Raw genomic sequence first — 14,294 nt, forward strand, 5'->3', positions numbered from 1 at the left:
TTTTAGAAACTTTAAATCTGAAATGAATTAACAGTAAAATGAAGATAAACTATATTTGCCTCTGCACTGCAGTAGAATTGAGTTAGTTTAAAAAAAAAAGAAGAAGAAACAAAGAAGGGATTACACAAATAAAATGCAATAAATACCCTCAATTTATAATTAAAATGGTGATTAGTATTCAGTGCAGTAATAATACAGTGAAAATATATTTTGTAGGTGTATTGTGATCCTGTTTGTTTTGTTCCTATAAATTATAATTTAGCTTTACTGAGCATTTAAAAACAAAAGGCAGTACTTTACCTTTCCTTTGTACTGCTTCCCCTTTTTGGGATCCTCGTTATCTGCAAGATGAAACTAATTTATATAAAAGAAGTCCAGAAAAAAGACACATACAGCAGCCTACTATCTGCTGCTGTGTTATATTTTTGAAATCTATTTCTCCCCCACAAAATTAAAAGTTAGTAATGTCACCTGTCATGATGTCTCGCTGCTCTCTGCTGCAGTTTGATATTCCTGAGATAGTTTAGACCTCTCTGTTCACGATGTTTCAGGTGATACTGCTTCTTATTAGCCTTTGATCCATCTCAATGCTGACGGTGTTTCTTAGATAGGTGAGATGTAGGAGATAAGGAGTCACGTATGTTCAGTCCCTGACAACTTCATAAAAAGTATTAGTCAACACCGCAACTCAACCGTACCTTCGAATAACACACCAATAAACAAGTCAAAACAAGTAAGTGCTCGTGAGTGTAAGTGCAGAGAAATGAGTGTATTTTATTTAAAAGAAAAGCATTAAGAAACATCTCTGTTTACAGCAGAACAGTGACTTTTGTGTTAAATAAAAGCTGTAGATTAGACAAAAAAAACAAAAAAACATTGCTGCCCAAACATAAAGACAATTTATTGACAATTCTTGAACATTTTAATGAACACAAAATGGTAAAAGCTTCATATTACTTCCACAGTAGGCGTAGTGTCTTTTTTCACACCTCATCGCTTTGGCAAGAAGGTGAACATAATCTTTACAGTGTTTGAGCCCCACACAGTAAGATACTCTGCAAATATTGCACACACTCCTTTTTTTTTAAATTTTTTTATATACATTAATAAACAACTTGGAATATACTTTTTGTATGCAATGGCTTTAAATATTTAAAAACTCCCCCGCTCTAAGACATTGAAGTGATTTAAGGTTGAATGCTAAGTCAAAGGAGGCCCTTTAGCAAAATTTAGCATTTTTTTTTTTGTAGAAATATAACTTCATGATGAGCGTCGACGTGTGCAGCATATACTGTTCATCAAGATATCAACAGCGGCTTATAAAAATGGAATACTGTACATAAAAAAAAAAAAAAAAAAAAGTAAAACATTATCAAAATAAACAAAAATGGGCTGATGGGAGGGTGAGTGTGTGATGTGGTGACATGCATATCAAAAATCACAACAGGAATGTCTCCATGGAAAAACAAAAACACGCCCGAGTCTTTTCAGGTAGAAACAGGTGAGGACGAAACGGGTGTCTCGTCAAACATGGGTGTCCATAAAAGCGGGAACGAATTCTGTCTCCTGTCGTGCGTGCTGCTCGAGTCTCAGGCCTCGCCTTCGTACTGATCACGTAAAATCAAACTGGCCACCTCCAAAACAGCCACTCTGGTGAGAGTCACAGTTAAAAGGTGAGAGTCATCTGTGCTTCCACACAGAAGCAGGATGAGAAGCGACAATATGGCATCGCTGGCTGGCGAGTTCAGGGCGCGCCGCGGTTCGAGGCTAACCCCCGGCTTGCGTCATACCACGGAGGATGAGCTGGGGATGCCCTGGATGGTGGCACTGGTTGGTGTGCCGCTAATGGCATTAAAGATGTGAAGGGAGTCCGGGAGAAGGCTCTTCATGCCATCTTCCACAGGACTGATCTGGAAGAAAGGCAGCGTGTGAGGACGAGCGACGCAAACAGTCACCGATAAGCCGAGCCAAGCCAACAAGCTTCTGCCTGGCTGTAGATGTATATTTACAGACATTAGGGATCAGACATAAGAAAACATTTTCTCAGCAAGAAAGCGTATTTCCCGTAAAAGACTGCACGCCCATTCAAGAAGATTGACATGAAAAAAAAACACAAAAAAACAAACAAACAACAAAAGTAAGTAAAAAAAAAAAAAAAAAATCACGTAACACGAACTTAAAATTAAAAATATTCATTTGTGTGTGAATGAAAAAACTAATGTAAATTAGTTTTTTTCAAAGCACACACATTCCCATGCACGTACATACATATACTGTCCATATACATACATCCATACTGCATCCACATGCTGGAAAATATATCAGCAAGCCAAACAAAATAAGCCAATAGGAGACGGTTGGTCGAGCCAGCTGCTACGACAGGAGTGAAGGTGGGGTTTAGGTTTTAAAGTGAGTTTTTGCTTTTGTTTTAAACCAGTTGGAAGTAAAAATGAAATATTTTGTCAATCTCAGTCAGTTGAGAGAAAAATAATCAGCAACTATTTTAATAATTAATCAATACATTTTCACGCAAAAATATCAGATATCTAACGGCTGCAGACTCTTTATTGTATTATAGTAAACTGAATATTTTGGTTTTACTCTGTTGGACTTGTTTCACTTGTTATCTGGTCACGTGATGGAAGAAATCCATTAAAGGAGAATTTAATTGGCAGATTTATCTGTAATGAAAATTGTTGTGTTGTATTCTGATCAACATGTGGACCACCACGTGTGACAATATTTGCCGTGTAGCTGATTTCTCATTTATTGGAGGGATGTAAAGATAAGCACGTCTGTGATCTGATAACTTAGCCAAGATAGCAGTTGCTCTTAAGGTCAACAGATGGACCTTTGTTTTAGCAGCTTCCTTTTCAAATTCAAATTGCTGGAGGTTTTTCTTCAGAAAATAGGACAGATTGGAGAAATGTTAGTCTAAAAAGTTCTTCGTCTTTTCGTCTGGCTCGACCAACAATCAACAACGTCGAGTCTCTACTGCAAACGGGTGCTTCTTGTATTACCATCAAATCTGCTCATGTCAGCACAAGAGGAAAAAAAAAACAGAGAACGGTGTTGTCAAAGAGTGAAGTATCACTTCATCAAACATGTAATGAATGGCACTCTGTTTACTTCGCTTCGGAGGCAGACGTAACCACAGCAGTGCTGGCGGTACTTACTTGCTCGTGCATGATGATGGACAGCTCTCTGGCCAGGTCTCGGTAGTTGGCTTTCATCTCATCGTGGTACTCCTGCTGGTCCTCTTTGATCAGTCGCTCATTAATGCCCAAGCCGTGGCCACACGCCTCCACGAAATGCCTGCTCGCAACAAGTAGCGTGGACATGCGTTAAAAAAAGGCAGATTACACCGAGTTGTAAAGGCCTATTCAGGCTTTTATTTTGTAATTGAAATCCACGGACATCTGACGTCTCACCTGAAGACTTCTTTCAACTGTTTGACTTTGTTATCTGGATACTTCTTGGCGCTCGCATCGTCCAGGAAAGCTCTGGCATACGCAAGCGGCCCCGCGTTTACCTGAGGATGTCAATGTTCTCATTATAATGTTATTAAGGTATGACAGGCGTGTGTGTGTGTGTGTGTGTGTGTGTGTGTGTGTGTGTGTCCACATGTGTTGACAGAAAGTAGAGCAGGCACCTGGACACTGATGCTCCCCTGCAGTTTGAGCTGCAGACGGATCATGTCCACCTCGCTGGAGGAGCAGAGCTGTTTGATCTCGGCCACCTTCTTGCTCATCTCGTCGATGGCCACCTCGATGGGGCTCAGATCGGTGTGGTGTTGATACATCACCGCGATACGTTTCTTTACGTAGGGAAAACAATGCGTGGCTGCGGGACAGAAACACAGCGAGGAGAGGGGGGGGTGAAACACTTTGGCTCTCGGTGAACTTCTCGCACGTGTTTCGTAAGTTTTTACAGCTCAGGATCCTCTTGTGTGCGTGGACAGTAAATCCTGTGAAACCTCCAACATCATGAAGATAAGCTGAGGTGGAGCTTTTGCACCATAAAACAACATAACTGTGATTAGGATTAGGAAAGAAAAAGCTGACATGTTCAAATTCTAATCAAAGAGCTGTCATTCATGCCGAGTCATGTAATAAGTAAACAAGTGATGTGACAGCTCGGTGTGTAGCTAAAACCTGATCAGCTCAACTTGTGGAAGCCTAATGAAGGGTGAATCAGGAGATTGGAGTTCGAACGACATGAATGTTTACCAGGTTTGAAGACTTTAACAAAACACAACCAAGAGATGGAAAGTCAGGAAATCACTGAATTTGCTTTTACCAATTACAATGATTTGCAACAGGCAAACTGAATCCCTACTTTCCTTTACTTTGTCTCATGTGCCACTACTATATAAACGTAAATAGGGTTATTTACTGGTAAGTATTGTCCTGCGTTTGCACTGCTCCTCCACACCGCCTTGCTTTTTTCCTGATACGGTGAAAGGCATCTCGAATACAAATCGACGGATGTTGTGGCTCTTTTCAAAGTCGGTCTTCCTGTCGACCACCTCCTTCTCCTCCAGGTACGGAGTCACATGGGTCACTTGGATGTAAGCGTACTTAGAGTCCAGGTCTTTGGGGTTGATCTGCAGAAGACACATATTATTAGAAGATATCGTTAAAAACAAGGGATCCGGTGGGAGAAACAAAATTTCAACCTCACAAATTATAACAAACTCTCACCCGTCCAGAGTCCTGAATCATCTTCACGTTCTCCTGTCCGAACTTATCAGAGTACAACTTCAGGAGCCTCTGAGAAATCTCTGATAAAGGAGTGAATTTGGGTTCTTTGTAGATGTACTCTTTACCATCTTCATCTTCAAAGAAGCCCTAAAAAAGAGGATAAAACACTCTCAAAGGTCAGAATAAATAAAAAAAAATGAAAACCCAGTATTTATCTAATAGGATATAAGGAATCAAACAATGCCACATCAAACCAAACATGGGCTGTGAGTGGGAGTCACTCCAACAATGATCATGAAATGACAGCATTTTTTTTTTTTAGGTTGACTCCAAAACACAGAAACCCTGTAGCTCACATCAAAACACAGGAACAGGAAACTACAGATATAAAACATAGTGTTAGTCCACTGATGAGACCAAAGGACAGAGGTGGCTGCACAGATTTCACGCTGTCAGTGGGAGCACTCAATTAGTTATTAATATATGTAAATGGTAAAAAGTCCCACGAGCAGATGAATCCTGCTATTAACCCTTCAAGGATTTCCTATTATGATTAGTACAACACTGAGACTGAAGTAGAGGAGGGGTTAAAGGGCCGACTGTATTAGAGAAGGAGCACAACAACAACAACCCAAAACATCACCGCAGTCCCAACTGAAACGTTGGCTTTATATTGATTTACCTCAGACTCTGAGTCAGTAAACTGGTACTGCTACAGGGGTGTGGACAACACAAAAAAATACAATCAGTGTTATTCAATAACTACCTAAAAACTAAGAATAAATGTAATAAATTTGATATCAAACTATCAATCATTGACCACACTATCAAAGGACTACGGGTAGAGAGGCAACCACATCCAACTAATACAACTTTATAAAACAAACATGAGGTCAGTGCTAAAACCTTACAGGCTACATCTGGAACACAAAAGCAGAAACACTGAAATGAGTGTTGAAGGGAAGGAGCGCCATGCAACACAGTCCTCCAAAAACAGGCAGCAGCAGCGTCGACTGATCGTTACCGTTAACTTGAAGCGGCAGACTATGACTGAGAAGTGCAATGAGATTACGGCAGCACCAACACCACACAAAGACTCAGGCTGCTCAAAAAACAACAACAAGCCAGCAGGGTCAACTGCATCACTTACCGCTGCCTTCAAAAGAGGATAAAAAAAAAAAAGCAGAGAAGTGAATTAGAGCTCACTGAAAATGAAAAGACACCTTCAGCCGCTGCCCGTGCTTCATGTTTACACCAGCGACAACTTTAATCCGGCTTGAATGATTTAAAGCTAGTTAGCTGTGTTTGGATAAAAGTGAGTTAAAAAAAAAAAAAAAAATAACCCGAGAGGACAGAATAGAAGAGTTGAACTCACCTGGCCAAAGAAAGCCACTCGGAAGTAGGTGCCCAGCAGCCTCTTGCCTGTATGCATGACCTCTGTGACTTTGCTGTACGCACGATGCAGCGTGTCGTACAAGTGGGCAAGTTTCTGTGCAAAAGTAATACGACCGAGTTAGAAAGTTCAAGATGCTAGTGGCCGAGAAGTGGTGCTGAAATAAGTGGAGATCGTTGGCTAGAACAGTGACGTTAAAGTTTGAAACTGAAAACCTAAAAGAAAATTATAATACGTTTTTTTTTTAATGCCAGTACTTGTTTCAGTACTTTTTCCAATAGAAGTATTTCAATATCAATGTTTTTTTTGTGCCAAATTTTATTTTCAATGCCAAACTTTAATGTCACCCTTCTAGCTGCATAATGAAACTGAAGGTTGTGTTGAGTTTGCACCTCAAAGTCCCTGCGCTTCTCATAAATGGGGATGATGAGCTTGTAGATGTCGGAGATGAGCTCGTAACGCTCAGCTTTCCACAGTCCGTCTGCACACTCCTCCAAAAGCTCCATTAGGACATCCTGAGGGAACGGCACAACAGAAAAACTATTCATGAACACAATAAATATTGCTAACATAAGTCATAACAGCTCTTTTTAATGTGACTAAAATGTGCTGAACCCAAAGAGAATCACACTCTGCTGAGGTAGAATAAGGAAAGTACAGCACACCTTAATATTAAAACAAATATAAAGACTGAATTGGATTCATCAGCAAATCTGATTAGTCATGATACTGAGAAAATGATAATTGCACAATAATACATCTTCGTTTGTTTACGTCCCTCCAAAAAAGTTTTTTTGCAGCAAAAATTGTGCAATTATTATGTCCGATTTTATAAGTATAAAATGTGTTTTATGATCACGCAATTTGCTGATCTTGGAAGTTGTTAAATCTCCAATGACACCAACAGAGTCACAAAGATAATATATGTATATATATGTGTATATATATATATATATATATATATCGATATATATATCTATATATATATATATATACACACAGCATACTGTAATTTTTTTTTGTTTTTTTTTTAGCCAGCTACTTTGTTCAAAGAAACTCGGGTACAAATTAAAAAAATTCGAATCAAATAAAGTTGTGATGTTTCTTTGTTTGCATTAGTAGTACAAAATATCAAAGTACTTCATTGAAGTGGACGTCCTGCATCCCGACGTCCTCCATCATCGCTGCTTCTTCGTCAATGTTTGGAGTCACCACACGGAAAGCTGAGCAGCCCTGCTTGAACATGCCTGCACACAGCAAAACATTATTTCAACCATCAGACAAGCCTTACTAATAATAAGTTAAAACAATTAAACAGAGCTGCTGTCTGCCCAAAGCATTGGAAACATTTCCATCAGAGATTACTGAAGCACCTTTTCTCCGCAGGTATTCTGCCACAAGTGCTGCAACGTGCACATAACACATGGCCGCCTGTAAACAGCAAGAACAACCCAGGTCAGATAAGTGAGGGCAACAGAGCTCCGCTCACTACAAGAATACCAGCACACAACAAACTGGACAAACAAGAAGTATATCTAGTCTTTATTTGATATTTTAGGTTCTACGGGTCTATTATCAGACACAAACCTAAAGTGAGTCTGTCACATGTTAAATTGACCACCTTCATATCACAGTCCATCCTGTTCAGCCACACAGAGTCTTTCACTGACCTCCGACAGGTCTCCGTTCTTCACGTGGATTCGAGCCATGCTGTCCAGCCAGGTCTTGCGCAGCTCAGGTGTGCTGGCGTAAGACTTAGCGAGGCTGTACTGCAGGTCCACCAGCATCTCCGGGTCTCTCTCGTGCTCCTTCATCTGAGCCGTGGCCATCAACACCGTTCTTATGCGTTTGGTCAGGTCTTTCACGTCTGATGGGAAAGCCGTGTTCTGTTGAAGAGGATGCAGTCGTCAGAGCTACGTCGGCTACGTCATTCCCCGTTCAGATTAGGAATATTTTCTTTGTGTTAAAAGTGGAGCCAGAAAAATAACCATCCACATAAATGAGCTCCTCACCTTGATAGCTTTGTCACTGTTGGCACAGTTGTTGATTATTGATAGAGACTGCTGGAAGCGGGTACTTCCGATGCCAATGACATCAGCAATCAGCTGACTGACCGCAATCACCACCTAAAGAAAAGGAAAGCTCCAAAGTTATAGTATATTACTTTTAATCTTATACAGTATAGCGTAAAGAATATGTGAAAAAAATAGTCAGGAAAATCAATAAATATTGTATTTTCTTTTCTTCTTTTGACCGCAATAAAAACCTAATATGTATAAAAGTCTTTCCCTTTCCATCTGGTATGTTTTTGGAGTTGTTGAAAGTCTCCCTGTATTCCCCAGGATGCCAGAACATTAGGGTTAAATAATGTGAACATAGAAGCTTCATTGTAAAAAAAAAAAAAACCCAACAAGGATCCGTCTCACCTGTAAGTGTGTCCTGACAAAGGACTTGCGACCCGTGTAGTCGAAGTTACTCTTCATGAGGAAATAGAGCAGATGGGCCGCGTCGCCGCGGATGGAGCTCAGCTTGGAGTTGCAACATTTCAAGATCTCGTAGCAGAAAGCGGCGCACATGTCTGCACGGCCTTCGAAAAACGTGCACGGGAACTAGAGAGTGAAGAAGACCAGATTTGGGTCATCGGTGATCTGTGATCAGCTCAGGCCACGACGAACTGAGTCGTTGTTAAGTAAGCCACCGAAAGGCCTTCGCACCTTGTAGATGAAGGTGCGCAGCGACGTGAAGACCTGCTTGAGGGCCGTTTCTGACTGATTGATCCGCAGGAAGCACAGGTGCACTTCAAACACTTTCTTCATGAGCGGACTGTGGCCGTGGTCAGAGCACAGCTGGGCCTGCAGGGAAAGAAGGGGGTCATCTCGGAAACGGATTTACAAACCTGAAACCATGGCTCTGATGAACTGCTGATTAGGTACAACGTAAGATATGGATATACTATAGTTACAACAATATAGTGCACAGTAAGTATGATATGATACCTTGAAACCCATGATGAAGATGCTGAGCGTGTCCAGGACAGTCAGGCACACTTCAGTAGCAATGTTGGCCTCCAGCAGAGACTGATTTAACACATCTGCATCCGAGTGACTGTAGGCTAAAAAAAACCCACAACAAAAAGCTGTAGCTCTTTCACCGCTAGAGGTTCACTCAATAAAAAAGTGCTCTATAGTGACCATTTAATTATATCACTTCACATTTTTTCAACATATGAGATACTGTTAAAGGCAAAGCTGTTGCTTGAAAGATGGAAAATTATGTTGAAAAGATTAAGTTTCATTCCAAACCGAGGCTAAAATGATCTTAGGACTCTGGCATCTGAATGGCGACGGGTTGGTGAGCCAAATATTTTATTGAAGGGATTTTTGCTTTGAGTGCTGCCTTTTGTGAAGTACACAGACATTATTTTTGGAATGAAACCCTTCATATTTTACATGGACTGCTTCCACAGAGTGAAATGTAAAATAAAAGCAGATGAGCTGGGCAGATGGATGACAGTTATAAAAAAGGCATGCTCGTAATTCAACCAAACGAACAGAGCCGGTAACAAACTTCCTGCCAACCTGGTACGTTCTTACCATGGTCTACAGATATTCCAAGAATACTTGAAATCTTTCTCACACTGAAAACACAAAGAAACTTTATTAAATGATGCCATTTAACAAAACGATGACCAGCTAGCTGAACCCCCTTCAGGTAAAATCAGCCTCCTTGGCTTGCGTTTTATTAAACTTCCTGATGGTGCACCAACGTCTTCTGAAGCATTTCCTGCTCAACGGCGGGCTCGACAGAGGATGAGGAAGAGGATGGTGTTGAAAAGCATGAGGAGTCAAGACTACACAGGGTGAGGCGGAGGAGGGCGGGGTTCCTCTGGTAGAGGATGTTGGATGAAAGGTACGGTATGGGGCACTTACTGTGGTTAAAAGTGTATGAGTTATCCAGGCTGCTGAGCTGCTGTAAGCGGGCATGCATCATTCCCGCCCTGTTACGGGACACAGGCAGAGTCTGAGACTTCCGCTCATGTGCTACGGGTCCTGCCCCATCCTGGTTCCTGATGAGGAAACAGGACAATGTTAGACGAAGGGCTGACCGCCGGCAGAGCCAGAGTTAGTGAAGCAGGTTAGGGTGAATCATACATCATCGTACACGCCCGAGTGGTGAAACTAGCACTCGCATGTCACGGGAGACGAAGATAATTTAAAAGACCTGACGAAAGCTGATGGAGGTTTTGAAGGTGAAAGTCTAGTTGTGAGTGCATGCAGTTTAAGTTGCATTGTTATCTAAGCAGCATGAGCGGCATTCAAAGCGTAAACCATGCATGTAAGAACCAGAAGAGTCACAGCACTGCAGCTTCTTCACACCGAGACGATATCATGCAATTTTAGTCCGAGAAAGTGAGTTCCACCTTGAGGCTTACCCAAGCAGGAGAGGGCAGGAGCCAGGTTCTATTTCATTATGTTAAACTTGCCAGCATTTAAGTGAATAGGGATAGAAACATTGGTGGGAGGTTAGAGAGAGTGAACAGTCAAAGCCCTCTGGGAGTCGAGGCCAGAGTACAGCATGTGTGTGTTTGTCTAAATATAAATTACTCTTCAAATAATTGTGCTGACAACACAGTACAGTCACACCCGTCGACAGTCGCAGACGTTAGATAATGCGTTTTACACCAGATGACTTAATATAAAGTTGCTGCATCATCCTCATAAACCACGTGGAATTTTGTGGGTAATTCAGGTGCAGAGAAAAAACAAAAAACATTTTGTCTTCTCGACGACTTTACCTTGCGATGTATCTCTTTCCCATGTATCTGAACTGATGGAGGCACACTCTGAGAAAATAAGTGGAAGACATCAGTCGTCTATACATTTCTCAGCAGTTCCTATAACAGCGAGGTGTTCTGTGAGAGACGTCTTACTCGACTAACGTGAAGAAGTCCATCAGCTCCGCGGCCGAAGCCTTGTTCCAGTATGTAAACAGAGCATCTGGAAGAGACAGATAACGTGTTGCTTTGGATTGTCGGCGTACAACCGGGCCAAGTGTTTGAGCATCACACAGGAGGAGCAGGAGACTTTACCCTCAGACATGCTTTTAAGCACATGTAGGAAACACATGAGGAGGCTCTTGATCTCAGCCTGGTCCAGTTTATCACATCGCAGCAGGGTACTTCCCAGGGTTGAGGCGGGCTGGTTCTGAGGGACAAACAGGCGGGTCAGGCACTCACAGATAAACATATAATCCTGACTGGGCTCTTGGCTTTGACTCTAGCTGCTTTTGTTGCCTCAAGATAAACCAAAGAAACTACTGTCAATATATTTGAGACCACGGGCGTTTACCACGGCAAGCTCAAAACTAATGTAGGACTGAGATTTAGTTTTGTTGTCATTAATCAGAGCCAAGAGAACAAAAATCTTGGTGTTGAATATAAAACACAGAAGAAACTACAACTTGTTCTGACTGACAGAGTATTTATGACAGAAGTAGTTTTCCTTAAGAGCTTTGATTAAGCGGTCAAGCTACGCTGGTGGATTCACTCACTCAAGATGTTGCAGGGTTTTAATGCGTGCTGGAAAACGTGACATTGTACAACAAACATTATTTCTGCCAGCTGAGGCAGAGAGCCGGGAGAAAACATCACCGAAGCAGTGGAGCAACAGCTCTACCACAGCAAGGGGTTGGCAATATACCAAGCACGTTCCTTTGCCAGCTGTTAAGTCTAGACTATGAAAACGGACAGGGGATGACTTCATGGAAAGCATGAAGCTATAGCTTTGAGGTTTTTTTTAAAAGGGCAGAGTAGAGAACTAAAGGTAGCTTTCCATGGACATAAAATTTGAAGCTGTGGTGTTTTTTTTGTGTTTTTTTTAAACCAAAATTGTATTGTTGGGTTGTGAACACTTTAGTGTCGTCCTGTCGCCTTATGCTGTTTACTTTCACACATCACAAATAACAGCAGCTCCAACAGAAGATGAAACACAGACCGTAAAAATCAAATGTTTAACAGACATCTTCTCAGATTGAGCTTGAAGCCGTTTATCAGAGTGAGAGAAGAAATCAAGCAGCACACACGAGAGGAACTCAGAAGTGAGAAATCCCTTAAACATGCATGCTTATCAACATCTGGGGGCAAAAAAAAAAAAAAAGAGGAGAGAGGCCACTGTGGTGTAACAGGTCCGCTTCACAGCACCAGAGAACAAACAGGGCGAAGCCTGAGAATCATCTGGCAAAGAAAGGGCTTCGAGTTCAGGGCTTCTAGGACACTCTCACACACTCTAGCATTCCCAGAGGGGACACTCCTAGCAGGGAGGATGACTGCGTGAAGGAAGGAGGCGTTTTTGTACTTGAAGTGAAATGCCGGACCGCAGAGCGCTCTCTGGCACACAGGGGTCAGCGAGCAGGCAGAAGTCCATGGTGACACGCTTGGTGCGCATGGAGAGCATGGACTCCTCAGCCTCCGTAAAGAAGCGCAGGACATTGACAGAGTGTCTCCGTACAAACTTCTCCGTCTGCCACGGCCAGCCATACGGTGAGGGCGGGGGAGTTAATGGTACAAGTTAACAAAGGGTGACTTTCTGTGGCACTTTCGTTATAATCAGGGGAGCTCTAAGGTGCCTGGAGCACCACAGGGAAATGGATGTTATGTACGCATGTCACAGAAAGCCTAAATTTGATTTCGAATACAATTTTGTAGGAAATGACTTGCAGCAATGTCTGACATGTACCTTGTCCAGAGAATTGCCCTTGTCGTTGTTCCTCTCGTGCAGGCTGTTCCCAGAATCAGTGCTGATGAGTGAGCCACGAGAGTCAGCGTGGCGCACAGAGTTAATGTTGGGGGTGGACGCAGCGTGAGGTGAAGCTGTAAAAAAAAATGTGTTCATATTCAGCCAAAAATTAAAGGTCTTGGTTTTTTTTCCACCATCGTTTTTAACCGCTCACCGGTGCCAGAGATGGCCCCAAAAAGATCTTTGTGCAAGCTGGTGTCCAGAAAGGTGCTGGACCTGGGAGGTGTCATCAAAGCGTTGGTGAGGAGTGAATCTTCTCTGCCATTCTGAATGAAAAACAGAGCAAGAGTTTAAACGAATATAAACCCACATAAAACGCTCTATGTTCTTATTAAAAGATAAACCAGATGGTGCTTTTGTCTGAGTGGCTTGTTGAGCTCATTTCTTCCAAATGAGGTTTTTTTTTTAAGACTGTACCAATTTAGTATCTATGGTAAGATCCAGGAAATTTATTCTAATGCCTACAAAAAACTATATCACAGTTTAAACCTTGAATGAAGTCCTGTATATAAAAAAAATACACATAAAGAAACTGCAATATGGAATAGATAGACATCTATAGCCCATTTCTTGTCCGCTTCAGTGAATGGTCTAAATGTTAAATAAAGTTAATTTGTCTACTTTTTTCCTGTTTTGAGTGTGTTACAGTGGTTTTCCTTCTCTTTGTGTATTCTATATCAGAAAGTGTGGAAATGCCTATAAAGGGTGTGCAGAGGCGTGCTATGATTTGATGTTTGTCCAAGTCTGTTATGGCTGAGCGGCTGTGAGTACTCCATAGAAGCCACTAGGGGGCCCCCTTACATTGTTGGAGTGGTTGATGGGGAATGGAGCAACTTCCTTCACATTCAGCCTGTTGACGTTCTCTTGGAGCAGACCAAACAAGGGAAAGTACAGGGTGGCCAACCTGGCCTGCTGGCTCTGAAAAACAAATGAATCACTCAACAGAGCCGCTCATGACCTCCACCCCCACCCTCCGACACACACAAGCTAAAATCTAACAGACTATGAAGGCACTGCTCACCTTGGAGGTGTAGCGGTCATCGAATGTGTGCTTCAGCATGAGGCTCTTCAGCACCTGGATGGATATCTGACGAACCTCCCTGAACTCCTGCAGAGCTGCGTTGACCTCCCTGAGCAGCAGCCCGACAAGGAAGTGGTTCTTACAGAAGTCATCTGTCAGCGAGTAATCCAGCTGGAGGTCTGGGGGCGGGGGGGAAGAGGACGATGAGGAGATTAGGACTGACTGACAAGACAAGTAAATGAAGCATGTGAGAAGAGGTGAAGTCATGAATGTTTGAAAGTTTGGACTGTAGAGAGATTGAAATCAGGATTAAAACCTTGTAAACAAGGGATTTATTTCTCTTGCTGCCAAATGATTCCTATTAAATATCATCAAACTCTACA

The 14,294-nt window shown here is 42.1% G+C and overlaps 1 protein-coding gene across 9 annotated transcripts in view; it reads right to left on the minus strand.

The window, feature by feature from the left end:
• Window positions 1-754: 754 nt before the first annotated feature.
• Window positions 755-14,294, minus strand: part of LOC138200899 (dedicator of cytokinesis protein 9) — a 71,818-nt gene continuing 58,278 nt past the window's right edge. For 3 of the 9 annotated variants that reach the window (XM_069153880.1, XM_069153878.1, XM_069153879.1), the window contains exons 31-53: window positions 13,912-14,090; window positions 13,692-13,808; window positions 13,045-13,156; window positions 12,831-12,964; window positions 11,186-11,300; window positions 11,027-11,093; window positions 10,892-10,939; window positions 10,026-10,162; window positions 9,093-9,208; window positions 8,811-8,948; window positions 8,523-8,705; window positions 8,109-8,222; window positions 7,767-7,982; window positions 7,470-7,527; window positions 7,237-7,343; window positions 6,489-6,611; window positions 6,079-6,192; window positions 4,704-4,850; window positions 4,396-4,606; window positions 3,653-3,843; window positions 3,432-3,532; window positions 3,177-3,315; window positions 755-1,910 (exon numbers count right to left, since the gene is read on the minus strand). In XM_069153880.1, the coding sequence (XP_069009981.1) occupies window positions 1,785-1,910; window positions 3,177-3,315; window positions 3,432-3,532; window positions 3,653-3,843; window positions 4,396-4,606; window positions 4,704-4,850; window positions 6,079-6,192; window positions 6,489-6,611; window positions 7,237-7,343; window positions 7,470-7,527; window positions 7,767-7,982; window positions 8,109-8,222; window positions 8,523-8,705; window positions 8,811-8,948; window positions 9,093-9,208; window positions 10,026-10,162; window positions 10,892-10,939; window positions 11,027-11,093; window positions 11,186-11,300; window positions 12,831-12,964; window positions 13,045-13,156; window positions 13,692-13,808; window positions 13,912-14,090 (2,993 nt within the window). In that variant the 3' untranslated portion in view covers window positions 755-1,784. Of the gene's footprint in view, window positions 1,911-3,176; window positions 3,316-3,431; window positions 3,533-3,652; window positions 3,844-4,395; window positions 4,607-4,703; window positions 4,851-5,385; window positions 5,416-6,078; window positions 6,193-6,488; window positions 6,612-7,236; window positions 7,344-7,469; window positions 7,528-7,766; window positions 7,983-8,108; window positions 8,223-8,522; window positions 8,706-8,810; window positions 8,949-9,092; window positions 9,209-9,689; window positions 9,734-10,025; window positions 10,163-10,891; window positions 10,940-11,026; window positions 11,094-11,185; window positions 11,301-12,830; window positions 12,965-13,044; window positions 13,157-13,691; window positions 13,809-13,911; window positions 14,091-14,294 lie in introns of all 9 variants that reach the window. The other 6 variants (XM_069153883.1, XM_069153884.1, XM_069153877.1 and 3 more) reach the window with 4 other exon arrangements.

This window comes from Embiotoca jacksoni, unplaced genomic scaffold, assembly GCF_022577435.1.
Source record: "Embiotoca jacksoni isolate LCO1_2020_lvr unplaced genomic scaffold, fEmbJac1.0.p SCAF_2, whole genome shotgun sequence".
Taxonomy (NCBI): domain Eukaryota; kingdom Metazoa; phylum Chordata; class Actinopteri; family Embiotocidae; genus Embiotoca; species Embiotoca jacksoni.